Here is a 27,134-nt window from a genome sequence, read left to right as displayed (position 1 = left end):
TTTAAATACAGATGGTACCTGATTTAACAATCTACCTCTAAATTAATTATTATTATTATTATTACATATTAATATTACAATGAATCCATCATACTAATCCAACAAACATATTATAAAACAATTGATTTTATAAAGTATTAACAATCTAACTTCTACAATCCGCTTCTATGTAATCAATAACTATTTATGTAATCTTTAAAAAAAAAAAACAAATCAAATCAAATCAAACTAATAAATAAGATATCAATCATTTTCATTAAACATTCATCATTCATTATTCAACATGTATTATTATTGACCTTTTTCATTTAAAGTTGAAATGCTTTTTGTTTCTTTTTTATGAAAGTAGTGATTAAATAGAATCTGTAAATCGAAAATTTGGTATTTTCAACAATAATTACACAATGAAAAACAAATTATTAAAGAGTCACACAATATTGATTACTGATCTGTGATGTCAATTAGTTCAGTTAGTAAATATTAGATACATATTTTCAAACACTGTTTTGACATTGTTTGCATTTGCATTTATTAAATAACTCTTTTATTTAAAAATAGTTATCAACAAAGTTATTTGAAATTAAATTTCCTATAATTTTGGTCCTCATTTACTTTCATTTAAAAACAAAAACAAAGTGAAAAAAAGGTCTATTATTATTATATATTGGATTACAAAGATTATCTTGGTTGTGGGTGGGTTTATTGTAATTAAATAACATAAAATAATAAATAAGATATATACGAATGAATCTATTATTGATATATTTAATTTTTATACTATTTTATATTTAATATTTAATATTTGCTTGTTTGCACAATAAAATAAAAATAAATATATTTAATTTTATTTATAACTTTATTTATATTAACATCATACATTCATTCATTCATTTATTATTAATTATTAATTATATAAAAATTTATTTGTGTTTACATGACCTTTACTTTAAAAGATAACAAAAACAAACATACGACTCAATCAAAATAAATGATAAATACATAATGCACACCATCCATGTAACCTTTAAACTTAAGGGATACCTCATTAAACTAGCTAACAATTAACCCATCTTTAGAATGTTAATTAAATAGGTTCTAATACGATTTTAATACAAGAAAAATTACACACAAGTTTAACACACGACTTTAGTTCGAATTATCCTTTATTTATTAAATATTGTGTTGCTAGCTTAAAAGATTTACATGCACATTTATCAGATTAAGGCAAGAAGACAACAGTCTATAAAATAATCCGTTAATTAAATCAATTAAAATCAGGTACAAATAAAATGTAGAAAGTTTTCATCATCGTCCATACAGTCAATCTCTACAAGTCTCTACAAACGGCCCTACAAATGAAATGATCAAGTTATGAAGGTGATGGAGCTTATTTATTTTTAAATCTCCATTCTATATATTTAATATCGATGCAACAAAAATTAATTTTTAACTCCCTAAAATAAACGAGTGTTACAAGATTGACCTCTATGTGTGTGTCTGTCTGTCTGTTTGTGGCCTTATAACACCTAAACGAATAAATCGATTTTGTTTCACTTGAAAGGTAATTTAATGCGGAGTGTTCTTAACTATGTTTCAACTGCGATTTTATTTTTCTGTACTCAAAACAACTAAAAAATAGGCGATGATCTTCAAAATAGTTTTAATTTGGTGAAGTCTTTAAGGAAAACAGTAATTTAATGGAGATTGTTCTTAGATATGTTTCAAGTGTGAGTTTAGGGTTTTGTACCTGAAAAATTAGAGGGGAATTTTTTTAATTTTACTTGTTAATAAATAAACACAACAGCATGTTTTATAAAATAAATATTTATTTATTTGTTACTTTTTATACATTTTAAAAATAAATAAATACAATCAAAATCATTTATAACGACATTATAGTGAACGCATCAATAATATTGATAATTTATTATGATATTCATTTTGATATTCAAATGAATTACTAATGAATCATTATGATTGATTAATTCAAATGAAAATGAAATGATTTATAATAATTGACCAAAATATAAAGTTGTTGGATATTTTGAATATAAATATTTAGATTGCACCACAAATAAATCAACAAAATAAAATAATATTAGACCAGTTATTGATAATGTATGTTGTCTACATATTGATTCAATATAAATTAATTTACAATTATTATTTAAATACATTAATTTATATAAAATAAAACTAGTTAAAATGATTGGTACACATGTACCAGGACCATTACATATAATTAAATTTAATTGATTTATTTTAAATATTAATAAATATAAAACATATATTAATGATTGAATTGTACTAAATACACTTGTTAAATATGATTGATGTACTTGACGACTACGTGGTATTAAATAATAATTATTATTATTAATTAAATTTAATTGATTTATTTTATTTAAACTTGTTTGATCTGTATCCGCTAACATATATATTATTGGTTCATATTTATTTTTATCTAATATTTCTATGATTTGTAACATTTCACTTGTATGTCCACCACTACCTAAACATACTAATGTTTTTATTTTTTTATTCTTATTCTTATTTTTAATTAATTTATTATTTATTTTATTTTTAATTATTATTAAATAACTTAATCGTATTAATATTATTGTTATTATTATTAATAATATTATTAACCACATTTTTATTTAAATTTAATTTCAATACATCAACCATTTATTTATTTATCAAATAAAGGGTGCATTCTGACACACATTATAATCACCACTTTGAGTTATGACGTATAAGATGTATGATAAAGCTTGACGCTCAATTATTTTTATGAATCATATTTACCACCCATTATGGATATAGTTGTTAAGCATTATCATTACATATGTTTTATTAAAAATAAGCTTATGGATTAATAAATAATCAACCTTTTTGTTTTTTGTCGCTCCTTTTTACTCTTTGACGCTAGACATAGTTTTATTGTTTTCAGTTAAGTGGATTCCTAATTTAACGCTCAAAGCCAGTATCAACTTCATCATGAAGTTACATCTTTTAAATTTGACGCTGCACATAGTTTTATTTTATGCAGCTAGGTGAAATTCTAATTTATCGCTAAGTGCCAACGTAAACGTCATCATGAAATTATATCTAAAGATTAACCTGACTTTTAAAACTTCAGTAAATGCTTAAAATGGTGGTGATTTATGACATCATAATGTCTGTACAATACTGTGGCAGTGTACTGGAAGTCTATAATAAAATGAATTTCTTTCCACTAAGAGCACCGTACAGTATTTGCAATGAATAACGGAACGCACCCTAAAATAACTTTTACAGATGGAAGCACTGTATTCGTCAATCAAACACGACACACGACACACGATTCTCGTTGACATAAAGAATAAAAAACTAAAATGTTTGGTTAGATTAGAATGAATGAATGAAGAATGTTAGTTTGTTGTTTGAATATAATTATAATATTAAGTTACCGTTGTTTATTTATTTGTAAATAAATAAATAAATAATAATGAATATACAACAACAACAACAACAACATTATTCTTCATTAAATCATAATTCAAATGATTTAATTCAAATAAATAGTAATAATAATAATAATCGTTTATTAAATAAAGTAAAAAGAAATAAAACAGATATAATAAATAATATTGTTACATCTTATTTAGAACGTAGAAATTATACAACAATAACGGTAGTTATATATATAAATAATAATAATTATAATTATTTATTAATAAAGTTTTATATTGATTGATTTATAGAGTAATAGTAATAATAATAATGGTAGTAATGATGATAGTGATAATAAATTAAGTAATAATGTTGTGGATGATAATAATAGTTGTTGTTTAACAAGTGAACAAATGGCAGTAGCATTATATACAGATGCTGCTACAGCACGTTCTAATTCAATTTTATATAGCAGTTGTAATAACGAACCAAAACAAATCATGCAACATTATTTAAAGTAAGTCTACCTGTTTTATTATATTATATTTATTACATTCAACTCTTTACTCTTCACTGGTATCGATCATCATTTATGTTACGTTGTCGTTGTTGGTATTAACGGTCTAAGATTTTTTCAGAGTTTCCTAACACTTATTCTTATTTCAAATATATTTTCCACTAAGGCAGATTAATTATATTTGTAACATAATCAGTTTCCAAGAACAACTTTACAAATTAGAACACATTACAAACTTTAATAAATAATTCTTACAAATATAATTTCAATATTTTATAAATTGTAGATCTTGTTTTTGGTAACATAAATAACAAGGGCTTTATTTGTACCTTGATGTTCCAGCTTTACTTACAGTTAGACTAGTCGCTTTGAGACTGATTATTTTTAGGATCTTTTGTGTACGTTAACAAATTTTTTGATATTAGTCATATCAAGGAAAATTTTTGAATATGCAATCTGAATCTCGTATGAACGATGTGTGACGACTAGAAGATGTTTTAGAGTATTTAAAACTGTTCTTGTCTGTAAAATATCTTGAATTTATAATGATATCTTCTTCTTGACTAGAACTACTTATACTAGAATCATCTTCTTTCATAACTGTACCGTCTGCCCAGCAATTAACATTCTCCACTTCTTTTCTGTCAATTATAACTTCATCTTCATGAAAATCACTCCTACTTGGTTCATCCTCGGCCTTATAGCGTCATGGCCAATTTTCAATAGTTTTCGAAACATTTTTGCTTCGTATTACTAAGAAAACGAAAGTAAAATGTTCCCTGGTATCTCCACTTCTAATAATATATAAATAATAGAATCGCGTAACCGTAACACAAAAACTTAAGAGTATTATAAAGCAGTAAATATGTGGGATGGATCGCACGATACCAGTTAAAAGTTAATAAATATAATTAATTAATTAATTTATTATTATTATTATTATTGTTTAAGATGGTTAAATTGGTTATGTAATATAAAAAATATTGGAATACAAACAGAATTATGGTGTATAGCTGGTCCATTATTATGTCATTTACATGTTGAAACATTAAAAGCAAATACAACAAATACAAATACAACAAATACTAATACATTAACAACAACAACAATACAACAACAACAACAACAATTATATAAAATATTTGAACGTTTACGTAAAGAATATCATGAGAAATATCAACAATATTTAATTAATTTTAATAAATTTAAACAACAACAACAATATAATCATGATAATGATAATGATAATGATGATGTTGATAATGGTAAGTAAATATCATACTTTATATTTATTAAATGTAAGAAAATGCTATAAATAATATCGTAAAAGTGTTAAAAACTAAAGTTTTCTTTTAAGAAAGGAGCATAATTTAATATTTGTTTACATAAACATAATCTGTGATCAATTTACTTTATAATGAAAACTTTTTTGATGTTAATTTTTATACAATTAATATTATAATTCAAAATTTGTATCCGTATGAGGTCCTAAAACTGTGTTTATTGTGATTAAAAGACTTTAAACTATCATTTACAGCAACATAATTAGTTGTTATTAGTTAGTTGTACTAGAAGTAGCACTAGATGGATCTGATGATGTTATTTTATTATTTTTACATTCAAATGATTTTAAATGTGCAGCTGAAACAATCGATCTGAAACAATATCAATAAATATTTAATTATTTATAAAAGTCATTATATTTACATCTAAATCAAAAGAGTATCAAATAGAAGAGAATTCAGACAGACAAACAAACACGAATATCATCTGGTATTTGTGTTTAAATACTCAAGTATATATGATTCAATCAAATTAAACCCGGGAAGGGGGGAACGAACCTTGCAGTTTTTACATTTAAATTTTTGTTCTATCTCTTAACGATTTACAAGACGAAATTTTGTATAAAATCGTATAACTTGAAAAAAATAAACAAACTTTGAAAAGCTGTATCTCATAAAGTATCAGTCTTACAAAACCCGACTTGATCTCAAATTTAATATTGTTTAAAAACTAATACTATTGTTTTTGATGAATAACCAGTTCTTCCAGGCTAAATCTGAAATAAGGTGAACATTTACGAGGGATGCCTTATTTTTTCGGTATGATCTGATTACATCTGTATAATATTCTATGTCTAGAATGTAATGTGTCTTTCAATTAAATTCAATTTCAATTAAAATCAAAACATAAACATAAAGTCTTCATTAGTTTAGTTTTGTAGAATTGTTTAAAACCTCTTTTTTTGTTGTATAAATAAATGTAACTACATTTAATTTTTATTACATGGTATAAAAAGTTTAGTACCAAGTATGTAACTAGAGGTTAAAAATACTGATGGTACCAACAAAATTTTGGTATAGTTGTACATAAAATCATCTAATTAGTCCATTTTTGGTTGTTCGCCCGCCTGCTTGTCTGTCGACACGATAGTTCAAAAATGGAAAAAAATATCAAACTGAAATTTTAACAACGCATTCAGGACGTCGAAAGTGAGGTCGAGTTCATAAATGAGCAACATTAGTCAATTGGGTCTTGTAAATCGTTACAGATAGAACAATAGTTTAAATGTAGAAAATGTTTCTTATCAAAAAATCAACAACTTTTGTTTGAAACATCATTGTTTACTGATGAGGGCACACATTAGATGCAAATTGTATAGTATGTATTAAAATGGGATTATTATGGATAAGTAGGTATAAGATAGAGTAACATGGTATTTAAACAATTAAATGTATAATTAAATTAAAAGTTAATAAATAAATAAATAAATAAAGGGTAAAACTTACTTAAATTCTTGATATGTTTTAGTTGTTGTAATTGCACGTAATTTAGCATTATTTTGTAATTGATATAATTTATCATTATTTATATTTAATTCACATTCTTCATTTAATTTATTTAATTCATTTATTGTTATTAATTTATTTTTATTATTATTATTATTATTCATTATTTATTTATTTATTTATAATTTTATATATAATAATAATTTTATTTATAGATATTATTAGATATATTATTTACTGGTTGCTATGGTAAACATTATATTTATACAGGATGTACAAAGTAATATGTATGTGTGGTTATACAATGTGTATTACAAACACAATCATATACAGTACGTTCATATCAAAACTATTAACTTTTAATGTGATGTGATTGATTATTGTTTTGAGTGAAAACACGATCATTTAGATATCGAGGATAATGTTCAAAAATGGTACTTAGAGAATTTTAAGTTTCATTCCTTCGCCCCTAACCATCCCAACTTTGAAATTTCAAATGGTACCTCTTACTTTTGCTTATAGCTCATTTGAAAAAACATAAAATTCTCTATTCAATCATAATAAAACAAATGATATCAATCGATTGGTTCTTGAGATAAATTACACAGAAGGTACAACTTATAAAATTAATATTCTGTGTAGTCTATCTTAAGAACCAATCGATTGATTTCTTTTTTTATATCATGGTTGAAAAGACAATTGTATGCACTATCAAATGAGGTATATCACAAAGTAAAGTAGAATGTTGGAGTGAGAGTGGGAACGAAGCGATCAAACCTACAATTTTGAATTTTGCCGTCGATATCTAAATGTGTGTGACGTGTCTTCACTTAAAACAATAATCAGAGCAGGTTAACAGATATTCAAGTTAGATATTTTTAAAATGAACACACTGTATATTTATTGATGTAAGCGTTAGTACCCAAAACTACTAAATAGCTATAATTAATTAACTTAATAAATATTATTATTATTATTAATTTAATAAAATAATAAATAGAATTTATACGAAATTTAAATTTATTGATTGATTTATTTTAAATTTTATTATTAATTAACGCTACTTAGATTCGATATATGTAGCACTGTCTAGTAATGCTTGTGTTTAATAATATAACTAACAATAAAACATTTTCATTAAAAGATCCATAATTTGATTAGAAATAAAAATGATTTGTATTGATTTTTAATAATAATTATTTATTGATTTATTTTTAGATTTAATACTAAGAGATGATGATGATAATAATATATTATTATTACAAACAGATATAAATATAACAAGTACAAGTACAAGTACAAGTACAAGTACAGTGTGTACAAGTAATACAAGTAATACAAATACAATAGTTGAACGTATATTTAAAATATTAGAACATGAACACATATTAACAATATCAGATATTGAATCACATTTAGATTTAATGACATTTCGTTCATGTAAATATCAATTAAATTTAACTAAACAATCATTTAATTACTTATTAAAATATTTATCACAACAATCACATATTATTATTATACAAATATTACAAACATGGTTTGATATACATATTATTAATAATAATAATTATAATAATAAACAACATGTAAGTATTATTTATTATTAATTTAATAAATATATGTAGTGCATCAGCTACGTTAGCCAAGTCTAATATTGTATTTTTAATCAAGTGTTTACAAAAAACATGACTCTTGTGATTTTTTCTGTAAATGCTTAGTTTTCAAAATAAAACTTAACTACTTGAAATTAAGGAAAGTGTGTTATTTTTTTTTACATTTCTGAGGGAATTCGTTTAACTAACGCAACTCCTGCACTATGAATTTTTGTTATTTGTATGTTGATATACTTGAAATAAAAATAATAAATGAATACTTAATTAATTGATTATAATATTTATTTATTTTATAGATGATATCAATTAATAATAATAATAATAATTGTATATTAGAACAACAAGAACAAGAACAACATGAACAAGAATTATTAATAAATGATAATAATGATAAAACAGATTTATTATTAAATAATTTAAATGATAGTATTTTAAAAATGAATCAAATACATCCACCATTATTAGCATATCATTTTTATAATTATCAAAATAAGTAAGTCATTTTATTTTTATTTATCTGTAATTAATTAATTAATTAAATATAACAACAACAACCAACTGTTATTAATCTTATTTAAAATGAACAATACTTTAATGTGACGTGGCTTCAACAAAAATAAAAGATCAAGATACAAGAAACGTCATACAATTTTTATTTTATGTGTAGCATAATCATCATCTGATAGTTGTTTGGGAGTTTTCAAAATGGGTGATTTTACAAATTTTAAAGTACTCTACTCGAATCTCCATTTTGTCTTTAGACAATATCTCCTTTTCGAGTCATTTTACAAGAAAATATAAGCACATAAAATTGAATTTATGTTTTACAATTTTATCTGAATTGTTTGTTTTGTTTTTTAGATGTTCAATCAGTGCAGCCAGTATTGATGATAATTTTGATTATTTAGCTTACGCTAACGAACATTCTGAAATATATTTATATTATAGAAATACATTATCATTATATAATGATAATGATAATAATAATATAACTAAAGTATCATTATCATTATCAGATAATAATTATAATAAAATAATATTACGTGGACATAACTCAACCATTTATGATATAAAATTTATTAATTCACAATATTTATTATCAATATCACATGACAGCACTTTAAAATTATGGAATTATCAAGAAAATAGACAAGTTGTACAATATGTTGGACATCAAGCACCAATCTGGTGTATGGATACAAGTGCATACAACATGTACGTTGGAACTGGATCACAAGATAAATCAATTCGATTATGGACTTTAGAACAAATCTATCCAATACGTGTTTGTAGTGGTCATACATCTGACATTATGTGCATTAAATTCCATCCAAATTCATTATATATTGGATCTGGTTCAGCCGATCATACAATACGATTATGGAATATTATTGATGGTTCTATTGTTCGATTATTTAATAATAATAATTATAATAAATCAATACAATGTTTAGAATTTAGTCCTGATGGTAAATATTTAATTTGTTCATTTATTTCAGATTTATTTTTACAAATATGGGATATTGCACAAGCTAATAAATTATTAGAATTTAAACTAAATATTAATATTAATTTAAATAATAATAATAATTTATTTAATATTAATATTACTAAATTATTATGGTGTAAATTAAATAATTATTTATATATAACATTAAATAATGGTTTTATTTATATTTATAATATGAATTTAATTATTAATAATCATTATAATAATATTAATAATATTGAACCATTATTTATAATCAATACTAAATGTACACAAAATATTATTAATATACAAAATATTCAACAACATATTGTTTATATTGGTATTATTAATTAATTATAATTAAATGACTGAAAACAATCAATACTTTGTTTGTTTTGTTTATTATTTATTTAAATTTAAAATATTGTTCATTTTATTATTTCATTTGAATATTAATAAAAATTATAAAAAATATTTTAAAAAAAGTTCATCATTCACATCCACAACCTTACTAACCTAGCATGATGTTCTCCTAATACAAATTGAAGAAAATTGAAGTAATTTTGGCCAAAAAAATGAGAAAAAATCCATCAATTTTTAAACAAAATTTTCCATTTTCTACATTTAAACTACAATTCAAAAGATACAAATTAATTTAGTAAATTAATAGAAAAAATAAATAAGAAATAAATTAAAGTTCAATACATTCAACAAAGATGGCACAACTGTCCGAATAAATTTTTAGTTCAATACATTCAACACAGATGGCACTGCCGTCCTAATAAAATTTTAGTTCAATACATTCAACACAGATGGCACCACCGTCAAATTTTAGTTCAATACATTCAACACAGATGGCACCACCGTCAAATTTTAGTTCAATACATTCAACACAGATGGCACTGCCGTCAAATTTTAGTTCATTACATTCAACACAGATGGCACCACCGTCAAATTTTAGTTCAATACATCCAACACAGATGGCACCACCGTCAAATTTTAGTTCAATACATCCAACACAGATGGCACCACCGTCAAATTTTAGTTCAATACATTCAACACAGATGGCACCAGCGTCAAATTTTAGTTCAATACATTCAACACAGATGGCACCAGCGTCAAATTTTAGTTCAATACATCCAACACAGATGGCACCACCGTCAAATTTTAGTTCAATACATCCAACACAGATGGCACCACCGTCAAATTTTAGTTCAATACATTCAACACAGATGGCACCAGCGTCAAATTTTAGTTCAATACATTCAACACAGATGGCACCACCGTCAAATTTTAGTTCAATACATCCAACACAGATGGCACCACCGTCAAATTTTAGTTCAATACATTCAACACAGATGGCACTGCCGCCCAAATAAAATTTTAGTTCAATACATTCAACACAGATGACACCACCGTCAAATTTTAGTTCATTACATTCAACACAGATGGCACTGCCGTCTTAATAAAATTTTAGTTCAATACATTCAACACAGATGGCACCACCGGTAGGGAAAAGGTAAGTAAGTAAGTGTTTTCACTCAAAGAGCATAGGGTAGAGAAGAAGCAGGAATATAATTTTAAGTGACATCTGGAGTCTGTGGCGATCAACTATTAAGTTTGTGGGCCTTTGCGGGTATGACTATTAAGTTTAACTACTTTGCGGGGGCGACTATTATCTATTAAGTTTAAAAGCCTTACTCGGTAGAGGCGCTGAAACTCGTATACTACGATTTTACATTAGCTCAAAGACTATAGGATAGACAAGAAGCAGAAGTATAATTATAAGTGACATCTGGAGTCTGAGGCGATCAACTATTAAGTTTGTCGGCCTTTGCGGGTATGGCTATTAAGTTTAACTACTTTGCGGGGGTGACTATTAACTATTAAGTTTGAAAGCCTGACTCGGTAGAGGCGCTGAAACTCGTATACTACGATTTTACATTAGCTCATATGGGCTGCTTCTCCTCTATCCTATGCTCTTTGCATTAGCTCATATGGGCTGCTTCTCCTCTACCCTATGCTCTTTGTTTTCACCCTAAAAACCTTTTTCTGCTTTCTGGTATTAATTAATTAGTATAAAACTTTTAACTATTTGTTCGCTTCGTTTCGTTTCGTTTCATTTACTTAGAGAATTATTTGCACCTTATGTGCAAATAAAAAAGAAAATGAAAATCTTTTTGCTGAAAATCTTAGTGTACTAACCTCCCATTATATTCTCCTAATACAAATTGAAGAAAATTGAAGTAATTTTGGCCAAAAAACACAAAAAAATGAGAAAAAATCCATCAATTTTTAAACAAAATTTTCCATTTTCACGAATTTCCCGGAATTTTTCATCGATGTTATTTGGAAAAACATTTTAAGCAAGAGGTTCAGGAGTGGCTCAAAATTTTCGTCCTTTTTGCTCTAGGACCAACCGTTTTCGAGTTATAGCCAATTTTCCATTTTCACATGTTACTTTTTCAAAGCTAATTTCACCAAAAATTATGAAAATTTTTAACATTTGTATTAGGAGAATATAAGTTACAAGGGAAATAGTAGTACCTGATAGTGTATGTACTAAAATAAAGAATATAGAATAACAGTGATAGATAAACAGTGATGTAATAAATAAAATAATTTATTAAAAATGAATATTTATTTAATATTTAAGTATGCAGTATAAATGTAGTATTTAAATAATTAATGATTGACGGTTGATGAAGCTGGTTTTCTTAATTCATAGATTTGAATGTAAGCCTCCGTTAATGTAATCATTTGTGGTAGAATATCAATAACATGTAAATCTTGCATCTCGTACCATTTATTACAGCCCTTCTGTAAGACATGTACTCGATATGTACCTTTGTTTGGTTCGCCATCATGGACAATGTTCGCTACCAAATCATAAATCGTACCACCTCGTTCCATATTATGTTTCAATTTAATGTCGTCCGTTAAAATATCCCCAAAATCAATGTTCTTGACGGGGAAGTTAACAATCGTTGGATTCTTTTCAATAAAGAATGTGTTCTTTGTAAAACGTTTTATATATAAAATTAAATATGGCGGCAATTGAATGATTTGAAAACGTTTTAGAAAGTTCTCTTTATATGTTTTATATTCTTTCTCCGTTAATCCATTGAACTTCGTTAACAACTGATACAAGTTCACTTGCGGTATAATATTCTCACGGAATTCATCAATAAATAGTGGAGGTGCTGGTAAATCACATGTTAAATATAAGAATGTTGACTCCTCCGAATGTTCTTGATATTCTTCTGATTGTAACAACAGTTTCTTTTGTTTGTCATCCAGCTCCGTTGGTGGTAATTTTCTGGTATAGATTCGCATACGACCCATAAATGATTTATAAATGATACTTGAATTCATTTTTTTTGTACCTAAAAAATAAAACGAAACCATATTTCAGCAATTTCGAAAACGGCTCCAGCTATTGTCATGAAAATTAATAAGTAAGGGGGTTTTTGGGGCGGAAAATCGATCTAGCTTGGTTTCATTTTTAGAAACTATCGTTTTATCCGTGTTTTGGCGTAAAAACTGAAACATTGACTACAAAATATGACTTCTTGAAATCTATTATCGACGAAATAAAGTACATTACCGAGACATTCAAATTGGTATTTGTGTGAGGAGACATTTTACATGGTGTACTTAAATTTGTTTCTTTTTAACTCAAAAATACCGAATAAAGCTCGCTCATTCAGGGAAATCCGTGCGTATGTACTCTAAATACAACTTTTGTCTGAACACTTTTTTGATCTAGCCCCCATTGTTCAAAGCTAGACTCAAGAAAATCGAAATTTTCATGTTCAATTCAAATTTCGACTATAAAAATGTCGAACAAAGGGAACAAAATGATTCCAAAAATTCGTGATCAGCGCACAAAATAACCCCTGAGGAAGTGTACTTCCAGACATTCACAACAAAAAAAAAATCAATTTAACTTACCAGGCGACTGGGCAGCCATTATTTTATTAAATTTTACAAATTTTAACGCTTCTTTTGGGCGACCGATGGAGATTGGTCAGTGATCCCTTTTTAACCCCCCGAATCAAAACAAGGGCTGTTATAAGTTTGACCGTGTGTGTCTATCTGCCTGTCTATGGCATATAAATTAATGAAAAGTGTTCTTAGCTATGTTTTCAAGTAGGAGTTTAGGGTTTTGTACCAGAAAGGGCTACTTACCATTAAGTGTACGATGTAATGCATTCAAGAACCATGATAAGAAGTCAATCGGATCACCTTGTTCGATAAATTGAAACTTTTTACGACTCCATAATACAACCGCTTGTAACATCTCATGTGGTGACACATGCGCTTTAAAGTTACGTGGATTCCATAATTTACGCATCAGCTCACCAAAACGTTGTACCAATAAGAATGATGAATCACCTGGCGGTCGTTTTATGTTCGCATAGTTCTCTTCACGTAAAAAATAATTACGTAATGGTGATACGTGTGATAATGCCTGCGCAACAAAATCTCGTGTCACTGTTTTTATACTCCATCGATTACCTACCGAATACCTATGAGTATAGCTTGTCAAGTATCCCAAGCTCATGCTCCAGGTGGTGAAAAAGGGAATGATAAGTTCGTTTTATAGAAACCACATTTAAATAATTTTATGGACAAATCAATGTTTGCTAACATTTCAATGTTACAAAGGCTTTTTTAATATCATGTGCTTTATAAAAGACAATTCTAATTATTCTTCTCACAAGCAATATGTTAAGAACGTTTCTTTAAAAAATCGAAAATCTTTAACTTAAATAAATATTTGTATTTTGTATGAAGAAAGTTCAAAACTGGCAGTGTCTAATTGTCCTAGAAATCGGAGTAAAGTTTATGTTTAGCGGAAGGTGGACTAAACGGGCGAACTAAGCAATAGTATAAACTATTAATGAATAATTACAGTTACAGGTGTGTGTGTTAATTTAGATTAATAATCATTGATCAAAAAGTTATATTCAAATAAATTAATTGTACGTGAAACGAAGTTGATTATAAAGGTATAATAAGTTTAGTGTACACTTACTTGTAAGATAACATTACAATAATCATTTGCTTTAATATTATTTAATCCAACAATCCCTGGTAAGTACATGCTACCATCAATAGCACGTGATAACTTATCAGACTTGTCTAAATCTAAGATTTGTTTTGATGTAAATGTTGGATTTAATACATATTTAATATCATCTAAAGATGAATCTAAAACAATAAAACATAATAATAATAGAGAAGACAGAACAGAACACCCTATATATAAGTATAACTTACCTATAATTTCATAATTATCTGGTAAACAATAAAACTTTAATGTATGTAAATTTAAATAAACATGATGTGATTCAGCAACTGAATGTGTATAAGCATGTGTATTCGTACCTCTACCTTGATAATATTTACCACAAACTAAACACGCGTACACATTTATACGACTTAACGATACCGAACATAACTTTTCAAAATCAAAATCTAATACTTGTCTATTTATTGTATCTAAATATGGACATAATCTATTATTATTTGTTGTTGTTGTTGTTCCATTATTATTATTATTATTACTTGTAGATGTTGAATCAACTAAAAATTATTATTATTATTACCTTTCAATTCTATTCAATTCAATTCTTTACTTTACTTTACCTTTTAACTCTAATTTTATCTTTTTTAAAGCTGGTTCATCTGATTTCATTTCAGACATTTTATTTATTGTGCTTTAAACTTTATTTTAATAAATATTTAAAACACAAATTACAAATATAATGCCTCAATCTTTATTTATTCAAGAAATAAACGCATCAAATTAACTTTGACATTTGATTGCGATATTTATAGGTTATCTTTTATTAAACAGTTTAGAGTGCGTTCACATAAATCAATCTTGAACTTTTTAATATTGAGCGTGATGAACTAAATTTTAATGAGTTAAGATATAATTTCATGAATTTATTATTTTAATTAATTCAGTTATTACTATATTACCTTTTAAATCTAATTTTATCTTTTTTAAAGCTGCTTCATCTGATTTCATTACAGACATTTTATTTATTAAATTTTATTATTATTATTTTAATAACAATTTAATTCTTATAATAAATTTAGCATTCAACTTAAAAATATAATGCCTCAATTTTTATTTATTCAAGAAAAATCACATGAAATTAAATCTACACTAATATAATTTGATTTTTTGTTCTTTAATTTCTGTGTGTATTTGTAATGAATAAACTTTAAAACTACTAGAATTAGAGCGATTTTAAAAATTAGTTTACGTATATAGAAAGCTACATTATTAATGAGTAACATATAGGTCGTATTTTATTTTTTAAAAAAAATAGGATTCCATACCAAAAAATTAAAACACAAAGGTTGGGGGGAAATAACTGACAGCAAGGAAAATGAAGTATATTGCTCAGCGAAACGGATGAGTAATTGCTAGTGAATGATGTATGTATGTATGTGTGTATGTGTGTATGTGTGTATGTGTGTATGTGTGTAATCTGTTATCAATAAAATTATTATTATTATTAAATTAAGTTTGAAATACTTAATTATATTAAAATGATATTACTTAATAAATATATTATCATAAATAATGACTTTTAAATGACCTTTAAAATATATTTTTCAAACAAATTATTATTACCTACGTAAGTAGTATAAACTAAATATAATAATTATATTTTAAAAGTATACAGCAGTTCTATAGCTATCAATTAAATATGTCATTATTTAATATAAATGGTATGTAATTCATTATAAATAATTAATAAAATAAAATTTTAAAACTATTCAATGTTTATTTTTAGAACATCAACATATTCGATATAATCCATTGAAAGGTGAATGGATCTTAGTATCACCACATCGAATGTTACGACCATGGAGTGGTCAAGTGGAACCAGATCCAACAAATCAACAACAAATACCTGACCATGATCCAACAAATCCATTATGTCCTGGTGTGACACGTGCTTCTGGTATTGTAAGTCTGCCTGTCTGTATTTATTATTTATATTAAATTGATTGATTGATTGATTTATTATTATTTAGGTTACACCTAATTATCAATCAACATTTGTATTTACAAATGATTTTCCAGCATTATTAGAAGATGGCCCTTCACCTGACACAGACCCATCTGCAGATCCATTGTTTAAAATGGCCGCAGCCAAAGGTACATGTCGTGTAATGTGCTTCCATCCAAAAACCAATAAACAAATACCAACAATGGATTTAAATGATATTCAAAATATAATTAAAGAGTAAGTAAAGTTAAGAGTTAAGTTAGCTACATGTAGACAGACTAATGTCTAAAATGTCATTCCATGATTACGCTTGACGCTGACTGAGCGTCAAATTGTAAAAAGGAGCGACAAAAAATAAAAAAGTTTATTAATCGATAACCAAATTTTTAATAAGACACATGGTAATAAACAACAAAGTTAAACAATGTTGATGTTAAACATCATGTTTAGCTTTTTAAAATTTGACGCTGCTGAAGTCTTTTCTCTATTCAGTTGTCCTAATTTGACGCTCAAACTCAGCGTCAAGCGTCATCATGAAAATGCACCTTTACTTAAGTGATTAAACAATTAAATTCAGATGGATATCACAGCTAAAAGAATTAGGCGCAAAATACAATTGGGTACAAATATTTGAAAATAAAGGTGCAATCATGGGCTGTTCAAATCCACATCCACATTGTCAAATATGGGCATCATCATTCATGCCAAATGAGCCACGGATCAAAGATCAATATTTAAAACAATATTATTGTGAACATGGACGTCAATTATTAATGGATTATGTTGAAAAAGAAATTCAGAAACAAGTAAGAATTCTTTTAAATAAATAGTACTTGGATCACCGAGAGCTTTACTCGGTATTTTTGTAGTTAAAAAGGCACAAATTTTATAACTAATATAAGAACCATTAGAAATGTCTCCACACAAATACACAATTTGAATATTCCGGTTTAATATGTTGTTTATTTCGTCTCCAATAGATGTCATATTTTTTCAACGATGTTTTCTAAAAATAGCTAGACCGATTTTCCGAGATTGCTGATATAGTTATACAAGAATTACTCGTTTAAATATATAAGATATATAGATATTTATTTATTTATTAAAAGGAACGTGTGGTTTGTGAGAATACAGAATGGATTGTAGTTGTACCATTCTGGGCAATATGGCCATTTGAAACGATGGTCTTACCAAAGAAACAAGTGCAACGTTTTACAGATCTAACAGATGTACAACAATGTGAATTAGCTAAAATAATGAAAGAAATCTGTTCGAAATATGATAATTTATTTAAATGTTCATTCCCATATTCAATGGGTTGGCATGGTGCACCTACTGGACCCACATACAGCACACAAAACATGCAACATTGGACATTCCATGGCATGTACTATCCACCTTTATTACGTTCTGCAACTATTAAGAAATTTATGGTTGGGTGAGTTGAATAATGGATACACTTACACTGACACTTGTGGACAAAAAAAATGCGACACTTTGTTGTTGTACATCAGAATAAATATATATAAATATATTTGGTGGTGGAAAAATACACATTAATTAATGGAGATGTGTGTTTTAATGCCACCAAATATATCTGAGAACAGAAAAGTGTCTACAAGCAGACATAGATAGATTTAAATAAATTAATAATAATTTATTTTGATTTTAGATATGAAATGTTAGCAAATAGTCAACGAGATTTAACACCTGAGAAAGCAGCCATCATGCTTAGACAACAATCATCTATACATTATACATTATAAAAAGTTGTAATAACAAACTGTAATAACATTATTATTGTTATTACTTATTGAACTACAGAACTTGTTCTTTGTTAAATCTTAAATTGTTATTTTATTTTATTTACAATAAATTATTTACAAACATGTTAAAACCTCTTCTTTTATTTTTATTTATATTTTAAATTGAATTCGAAGATAGACATTCAAAATTAGTTTATCATAAAATTTTAAGTTCATATCACAACAATTTCAGATGAAAATATTTTTATTGTTTTCATGCTTTTAAGAGCGTGATTCTGTAGTCGTCGGGATTTTGTTTTTTAACTTAATATAGTTGGAGTAAAAAAACTTGTTTCATTCCATGAACAAGTTTGTTTGTTTTTTAAATAAATAAAATAACTGATATTGGTGAATAACTTTTTGAACGTTCTGTATCACACAGCACCATAGAATATAGAATGTTAAATTAAATGAATAAACTCTATGAATATGAATTATAATATTAAAAAAAGATGGCGACCTATTTAAAATTGACATTGACAAGCAGCAGAAGACGATGGTAATGGAATGGTAGGTGCTTTTAGTGCTAATGAATGTGAACTGTGACTGTGACTGTAAACGTGAAGTGTGTACTTCTATTTAGTGAAGTGTAAGTGTAAGTGACTGAGTAAATACTGTGTAAGATAGTTAGTTGTACATCCATCTAAATCAGACATCTACAAAATTATTTTGGTGATAACAGCTGGTTCATTGGTAATGAATAAGAATGTCTGTTGTTGACGTTATCAAACATTATCAACGTAGTATTGAAAAATATACAAATGATGAGAAACGGGTATAAATTATTTATAATTATAATAATAATAATAATAACATATCAATATTCATTTTTTAATTATAATTCTAACCTAAATTAATATATGAACGGATCTAACTTATATTAAGTAAGTATATTATTTATTTATTTATAGATTTTATATTGTATTGGAAAACTTGAAAAATTACCAATCAAAGTGAATGATTTACAAGATACGGGTGTGGGAAGAACTATTAATTCATTACGAAAATATGAAGGAGCGGTTGGGCATGCGGCACGCACTTTAGTTGCTAAATGGAAAGAAATGGTTGCTGCTGAATCAAGTCATTCAGAAGCAGAAGCTGAACCAGAACCAGAACCAGAACCAGATGTTGATAGTGATGTGGATCAAATCGTTATTGACGGTTAGTTAGTGTTCAGTATCTATCTTAATATTACTTAGTATTTAATCGAGCAGCTAATAAAACTGTATAATATCACCAAAACATCGAAATTTAAAACTACAACTCCGATTGTTACGAGGCCGGGTGTAGAACAAGTGAAAATTTATAAAACTCTCGACAAATTTTTCGGATACGGGACCCTAAACTCACACTTGAAATATATCTAAAAACACTCTCCATTAAATTAACACTTTTCTTACAGCCTTTTCCAAAAAACAACCGATTTTGAAGATCATCGCCAATTTTTTAGGTTTTTGCTAAGCTCGAACTTGAAACGTAGCTAAGAACATTCTCCATTAAAAATTACTTTGCAAACGAAACAAAAAAAAATCAAAATCGATTCATTGGTTTAGGCGCTACGATGCTTCAGACAGACACACGCATATAGCGGTTAAACTTATAACACCCATTTTTTTAAACTCGGAGATTAAAAATCAGTTGATTTTCTAATCAAATATTTGATTAAAATCATTCGATAGTCGTTAATTTTAATACAGGGTGTACCAAAATTGGCGAACCTGAAGAACATAATAATTTAGATTAAAGAATACAAATTTAATAAGAAAGTCAACTCCTTGCAGTTTTTTGCAGATGCAAATAACATGCATGGAGATTTTGTCATCCCTCATACAAGTGAGATTATTAGACCAATATCTCCAATATTGTGAAGGTAATAATTCAATCTACAATGTCCTAACAAGAGTCCCACCACCCTTCTCAACTGTGCTCTAATAACTTTCACACGAGCATAGTCGAATGGCCTAGTTGTGGTTATACACAGTTTAGTATGTATCGCATGCCCCATGCTAAGTCCCAGTATTCAAGATGTCGGACTGACTATCTGAGAAGATGCTGATATGTGTTCCAATTTAACTTTTGGAGTTACAGATCTTGGCACCTCTCTGCGTTGTTACATATTTGTAACTTTCAAGATGCTGTCTATATTTTATAATTCTAAATGCTATATAATAATTCTGTTACACCTTGTAGATATAATAATAATAATAAATGATAATTAATTTTTAGAACATGGTTATGATAATGATAATGATGATTACAATAATGATAATAATGATGAATATGTACCAACAACTAATAATTATCAACAAGAACAACATAAAAAACAAAAACATAATGATAATGATAATGATAATGAATATAAACCAACATCTATTATAAAAGATGATCATGAACATCATAAAAGTGATAAATCAAAACATCATCGTAGTAGTAGTAGTAAACATAATGATAATGATAATGATGAAAGTGATAATAAAAAGAAATCATCATCATCATCATCATCATCAAAAAGAAAAACAACAACAAAATTAGATAGACATGATAATAGTAATTCTCATACAAATGATGAACATAAACATAATAAACATAAAAAGAAAAGTCATAAAAATGATAAAGATAAAGATAAAGAACATAAAAGTAGTCATAATCATAATCATAAAAATAATAATAATAATAGTAATCATCATCATCATCATAGTAGTAGTACTAGTAGTAGTAACAACAGTAATAATCATAAATTATCAAATAATGATCATGATAATAAAGATAAAGATTTTAGTAAAAAGAAAGATAAAGATAAAATAAATATAGATAATGATAATGATACAACAACAAAGAAAGATTCTAAAAATAAAGGCTGTGAACGTGAAGATAATAAAAATAAAAAGTCATCATCATCATCATCAAAACATCATAAATCATCATCATCATCATTATCATCATCAAAACAACATAAATCTTCATCATCATCATCATCAAAACATAAAAAAGATAATGATAATAAAGATAAAGATATAAATAAAACAAATAAAAGAAAATTAATTGAAATCGATATTTTAAATAATATGAATGATAATGAATTAAGTGATAATGATAATGATTTAAATCAAATGATAAATGATAATGATTCAGATCATTATAATGATAATGATGGTATTAATTTTACAAGTGGTAAATCATTTGCTGATGCATTAGGAGGTCATGATGATATGTTAACAGTTTTAACATCATCACCAACTAAAAAGAAAATCAAATTATTAAATAATGGTACTACAAGTACTACAAGTACAAGTAATACAAGTTGTCATTCACCAAAATTAAAATCATCAACAAGTAGTAAAAGTCATCAAAATAAATCATCAAAGGTATGTATTTTTAAGTTTTGATTGTGTACCTATCTATCTGTAAATTAATGTATCTTTGAAATTTTATTTACTAGTTGTTTATTAGGTGCCTACTCAACACCCTTCTTTCTTTGGGTTGGGATTAATTAGTGGTTTTAATCAGTTTGTTACAAATTACAAAAAAAAAAAATCAATTTAATGTGTTTTTTTTGTAATTGGTAACAAACTGATTAAAACCTACTCTCTACCCAAAGAGTTCATTATTTTTTACGCCGTGTTTACAATCTAATAAATAAAATTTCAAAGATGCATTAATGTTTTCCTTTTAAATATTGAATTGAATTATACTATTATTAAAATTATTTTTTAGAATGATAATAATAATAAAACAACAACAACAACAACACCAGATTTATTATCACCAAATATAAAATTACCATCATTAAATTTAGATATAACTTTACCACCAATAACACCAAACTATCAACCATTACCAACAACACAACAACAACAAGTGTTACCATTAAATAAACATAATAATATGAATAATAGTACAATTGATTTAAGTTTTGTAATAACATCACAAAAGAATCGTACTAAAGTTTATAGTGGTAATAAAAATACAACTTTATTTACACAAGTACCAACTTTATACGAGTTATGTATACGAATCTTACAAGATAACATTGATGCACTAGCTTATACTGGTGGTGTACCATATATGATCTTATTACCAATCTTAGAACGATGTACACCAGATCAATTGTTTGTATTAGAACATTATAATGCATATCTATTAGAAGATACCGATCCATTATGGGAGCAACATTGTAAAACACATTTTAAAGCACAAATGTGCAAGCGTGAAGAGTTTGAATCATGGCGAGATGCTTATCAACGTTTTATGATTGAACGTGATCATAAATTAAAATTATTAACACAAAATATTAAACAATCAATACATGAGAAGTTACAACCGATCAGACAAACTAAATTAGCATATGTTGATACTAATTTTATAAAACCACCAAGATCTATAGCAAGGAAACAGGTGAGTACCTATTAGGATTATATTATATGGTTACTTTTAAAGGGGGGGGGGAAGGCAGGATGAAAACTTTATAAAAAAAAAAGGAAGGCTTTAGCATTTAGTTTAAAACTGTAATAAGGTGTATTCTCAGAAGAGAATGATACTAAACTAAATTAAAGTTGTAGAAAATATTATTTCCTAAAAAAAAGTTAAATAACATAATTAGATTTACCGAACGGTTTGTCGGGAAAAGCGGAAAAAAAAACTCAACGCTCACTATCTTTGAATTCGTTCATTTTTCTCAAAATAAATTTTTATCGATTAATTTTTATAATTATAAAATAGTAAGTAACCAAATAGAGTTTAAACACATCCTCTGTTTAAGTAGAATCATTTTAATATTTTCAGATTCTTAAAAGGAAGAAGAACTCTCTCAAACTTGGGGGTTACGTGTTTAAAAAGCAGTTTATTTAATAAATAATACATTAGGTTTCTTAACCAGAAATAGACAATTTGCAACGCCAATAATACAAGCGTTAGTGCGTGTCATGAATGCGTCTAACAATAATTGTAACGAAGTATGCATCGAACATCCTGACATTGCAGCAAATCGTCTGTGTCTGGTAAACAAACCTATGACTTGTATTTAAATTGAACTTGTACAAATTGTTTTAATTTTATAAATAAATTACATTTAATTAAAGTTCAAAAATCATGTTTTAAACTTTTTAGTTTTTCTTAAAAAAGTAATCCGTTTAGGATCAATTCATCTGTCAACAATTTATTTCTGTCTTTGATCCGATTATAAGAATCGAGTTTTGTTTATGAACTCACTGTACTGTTCAAACAGATGGATCGATGACAATAGTTGAACTTGTACCGCTACGATTGCTGACAATTGTTGATCATTCAAGTAATTAATGTGAATTTGTTATATTATAGGCTAAATATGGTACAGCCAGTAGTACAGGCAATACAAACTTTAATGCTAAACCATTTGTAACACCTGCGTCAAGAGTTGCAGCGGTTAATAGTAGTACATCATCATCGTCTTCAACAGCTCTCATTAATAATAGATCAACTTCTGCATCTGGTGCATCATCTTCAAGTAAGTTATTAAAATAAAAATATACAGGATAGTTATTTATTTAATATTATTTTATTTTTGTTTTTTAGTGTCATCATCAAAACCTAAAAAAGCACCATTAATGCAAAAAACATTAGCGTTAATCAAAAGTACGAATCGTTATAGAAGATAATCAAATACTTAATACATAATTATTAAAATATTTAAAATTGTAATTGTAATTGTGTATATTAATTGTATTTATTTAAATAAATCAATTATTAAAATTAAATTACTTTAAACATGTTACTTACTTTATTTGTTTTATTTAATCGAAAAATATCGATCCTAGAGAAAACTTGATAAGAATTAAAATTTTAAAATTCAAGATGGTGGATGACGTAACAAGGTTGAAATCCTGAAAATCAAAATTTAAATTGTCAGTGAGCCCCTCCCACCCACGATTTTCGAAGAAAAATTGTTGTTATGAATCATTAGGGCTGTGATCAGCATTGATTTTGATTTAATTCAACTGACGTATCATTATTTAATTATTATACAATTCTACAGTCATCGTTACAAACAGTCATTGAATAATTAGGTAGTTAATTATCATTCATCAATAATGAGTTGAACGGAACCATTGAATGACCAAATAAATGTCTTATTAAGATGAACTGATGAACGCATCCTAAATAATAATGAATGCAAACTAAACTGCAGTTGACAGATTTAAAAGTAGGTTAGATATTAATTTTATTTTTAAAAATAAAATAGTTAAATATAATAAATTGATTTTATATTTTATTTATTTAATTAAATGAAAAATAATTATTTTAATTTATATGTAACTAAATTAATTTATTTAAATAAATACATTTATTAGTTATTAAACGTGGCATAGTCAATTAAAATTAGTTCGTACACATCATACATCATCAATAAAAATGAATGAACAAATAAAAAGAGGTATCATCTACATCATTATTTATTTATTTATAATAAAATAAATAAATAATAATTATTATTTATTTTAGATAATATATCATTATTACATAGAACTGATGGTGATGGAATGGAACAAGAAAAACAAATAAATGATCATGATGCAAGTAATGTTAAACAAATTAAAATTATAAAACATTCAATAAAACATTTTAAACAAATAAATTTAAATGAATTAAATTTAAAATATTTAAAACCAAAATTAATTAAAATTAATACAAATATAAATAAATATAATAATAATAATAAAAGTGTTAATTATAATAAATTTAAAGAAACATCAGTACGTTTTATACCAAAAGAACCATTTAAAGGTGCTGTAACACCATTAACTGTTAATTATTATTTAAAACAACAACAACAACAACATTCTATTAAAAAATATAAAAAGAATAATATTGATATACAAGTAAGTAATAAAATAATTATTATAAATTATAGTTTTACTTTATTTAATTAATTAAATTTTAATTTATTTAAAGGTATTAGTATCACAAATGTGTAATTTAGCAACAGCAGAATTAAAAATAAAAGATAATAATAATGATAAAAATAAAATATTATTAAATTCAAATTGTTTAACAACAAATACAGATTCAAATTTAGATTCAAATTCATTATTATTAAATGAAATAAAAGAATTAAAAAATAAAAATGATTTATTAGAAGAACAATTAGGTTTTCAAATAAAAGTAAATGGTGAATTAAAAACATTATTAGTTGCATCATTAGGTGAAGATTTAGAAGCACGTGTACAAGATCTAACAAATGATAAATTAGAATTAGCACGTGCATTATTATCATCAACAGAACATTTAACATCACATCGTGAACAATTAGAATATTTAGCTGGTCATTCAGAAGTATGGCGTAGTAAATTCTTAGCATCAAGGTTTGTTTTATTATTCTTCTCACAAGCAGTATGTTAAGAATGTTTATTTATAAATTCTTTTACAGTTTAATGGTTGATGAATTAGCTAAATATAAATTAGAATTAACAACATTAATAAATGAATTAAAAGAATGTATTAAATTATTATTACAAGAATCAAATGATATTACATTATTAATTAATAATATTTATTATTTATTATTAAAAATAATTAATAAATTAAATATTAATTATAATATTACTACAAATCATTTTAATATCATTGATTTATTAAATCATATACAAACATTAATAACAACAATTGGTTTACATTTATTTAAAAATAATTTTAATACAACAACAACAACAATACAACAACAACAACAACAACAACAAATTCAAACAAATGTTGTTAATATTAATACAAATGCTGAAATTAAATCACAACAGGTTTGTAATATTTATAGTTAAACTAAATATCTAAAAGAAACAAAAATTAATGCATCTTTGAAATTTTATTTATTAGATTGTAAACACTGCAGCGTAATAAAAGTAAACTTCTCAGGAGCGTATCTAATACGCAGTGTTTACAATCTAATTAACAACTAATAAGATATTTTTAAATATTTAGTTTACTTGTACTTAAATATTTATTTATTTATTTATAGGTGTTAATAAAAACAAATAAAATATTACAACAAGATGGCGGTACTAGTGATGGTAATAATAGTGGTTCAAATAATACAACAACAACAACAAATACAACAGATCATACAAATACAATGATCTATCAATTACTAATCAATAATAAAATTAAACAACAACAACAACAACAAATTAATACACAATGTTGTATTCATTGTAATCATAATAAATAAATAACATTAATAATTAAATTAAATATAAAATAAAAACAAAGAAAACAAGTCTAGCAGCTATAGATTAGCTTACATAGCGTCAGCGTTAGCGTTAGCGACTGTCTTAACTTGAATGTAAACTGTTTAACTTGTTTATTTTCTTTTTAGTTTATATTTAATTCAGTCGGGTGTTTTTGATTTTTTAAATTATTATTTTTTTTATTTTATCCTTTTTAGTAAGGATTTTCAAATACCTATTCAACGATACCCAGATTGATATAGAACGTC

The 27,134-nt window shown here is 25.9% G+C and overlaps 5 protein-coding genes across 5 annotated transcripts; 3 read left to right on the top strand and 2 right to left on the bottom strand.

Annotated features, from left to right (window-relative positions):
• Positions 1 to 184: 184 nt before the first annotated feature.
• Positions 185 to 2,546, bottom strand: LOC123297637 (UDP-N-acetylglucosamine transferase subunit ALG14 homolog; the record flags this gene model as incomplete). The annotated part of the gene is made up of 2 exons (XM_044879382.1): positions 185 to 193; positions 2,070 to 2,546. Coding segments are annotated over 2 exons (486 nt in total), but the record flags the coding sequence as incomplete, so codon positions are not given.
• Positions 2,547 to 12,491: 9,945 nt separating this feature from the next.
• On the bottom strand, positions 12,492 to 15,541 carry LOC123297634 (U4/U6.U5 tri-snRNP-associated protein 2). Its single transcript, XM_044879378.1, has 5 exons — positions 15,474 to 15,541; positions 15,115 to 15,377; positions 14,870 to 15,045; positions 14,020 to 14,302; positions 12,492 to 13,214 (listed from the first exon to the last, which is right to left on the bottom strand). Exons 1-5 carry the CDS (start codon positions 15,539 to 15,541, stop codon positions 12,514 to 12,516), a joined length of 1,491 nt encoding a protein of 496 aa, XP_044735313.1. The 3' UTR covers positions 12,492 to 12,513.
• A 907-nt stretch (positions 15,542 to 16,448) lies between these two features.
• Positions 16,449 to 18,746, top strand: LOC123297551 (probable galactose-1-phosphate uridylyltransferase). Its single transcript, XM_044879259.1, has 6 exons — positions 16,449 to 16,584; positions 16,650 to 16,825; positions 16,894 to 17,105; positions 17,446 to 17,674; positions 17,978 to 18,306; positions 18,541 to 18,746. The coding sequence occupies exons 1-6, from the start codon at positions 16,563 to 16,565 to the stop codon at positions 18,632 to 18,634; spliced, it is 1,062 nt and encodes a 353-aa protein (XP_044735194.1). The 5' UTR covers positions 16,449 to 16,562; the 3' UTR covers positions 18,635 to 18,746.
• A 386-nt stretch (positions 18,747 to 19,132) lies between these two features.
• LOC123297631 (transcription elongation factor B polypeptide 3-like) lies at positions 19,133 to 24,306 on the top strand. The gene is made up of 7 exons (XM_044879375.1): positions 19,133 to 19,448; positions 19,585 to 19,834; positions 20,900 to 21,310; positions 21,728 to 22,038; positions 22,388 to 23,068; positions 23,990 to 24,155; positions 24,224 to 24,306. The coding sequence occupies exons 1-7, from the start codon at positions 19,380 to 19,382 to the stop codon at positions 24,304 to 24,306; spliced, it is 1,971 nt and encodes a 656-aa protein (XP_044735310.1). The 5' UTR covers positions 19,133 to 19,379.
• Positions 24,307 to 25,675: 1,369 nt separating this feature from the next.
• LOC123297628 (golgin-45) lies at positions 25,676 to 26,867 on the top strand (the record flags this gene model as incomplete). The annotated part of the gene is made up of 3 exons (XM_044879372.1): positions 25,676 to 26,010; positions 26,076 to 26,143; positions 26,692 to 26,867. Coding segments are annotated over 3 exons (579 nt in total), but the record flags the coding sequence as incomplete, so codon positions are not given.
• Between the last annotated feature and the right edge of the window lie 267 nt (positions 26,868 to 27,134).

The sequence above is a fragment of the Chrysoperla carnea genome, chromosome 4, assembly GCF_905475395.1.
Source record: "Chrysoperla carnea chromosome 4, inChrCarn1.1, whole genome shotgun sequence".
In the NCBI taxonomy this organism is placed as follows: domain Eukaryota; kingdom Metazoa; phylum Arthropoda; class Insecta; order Neuroptera; family Chrysopidae; genus Chrysoperla; species Chrysoperla carnea.
This window is presented reverse-complemented; position numbering and strand designations above follow the sequence as displayed.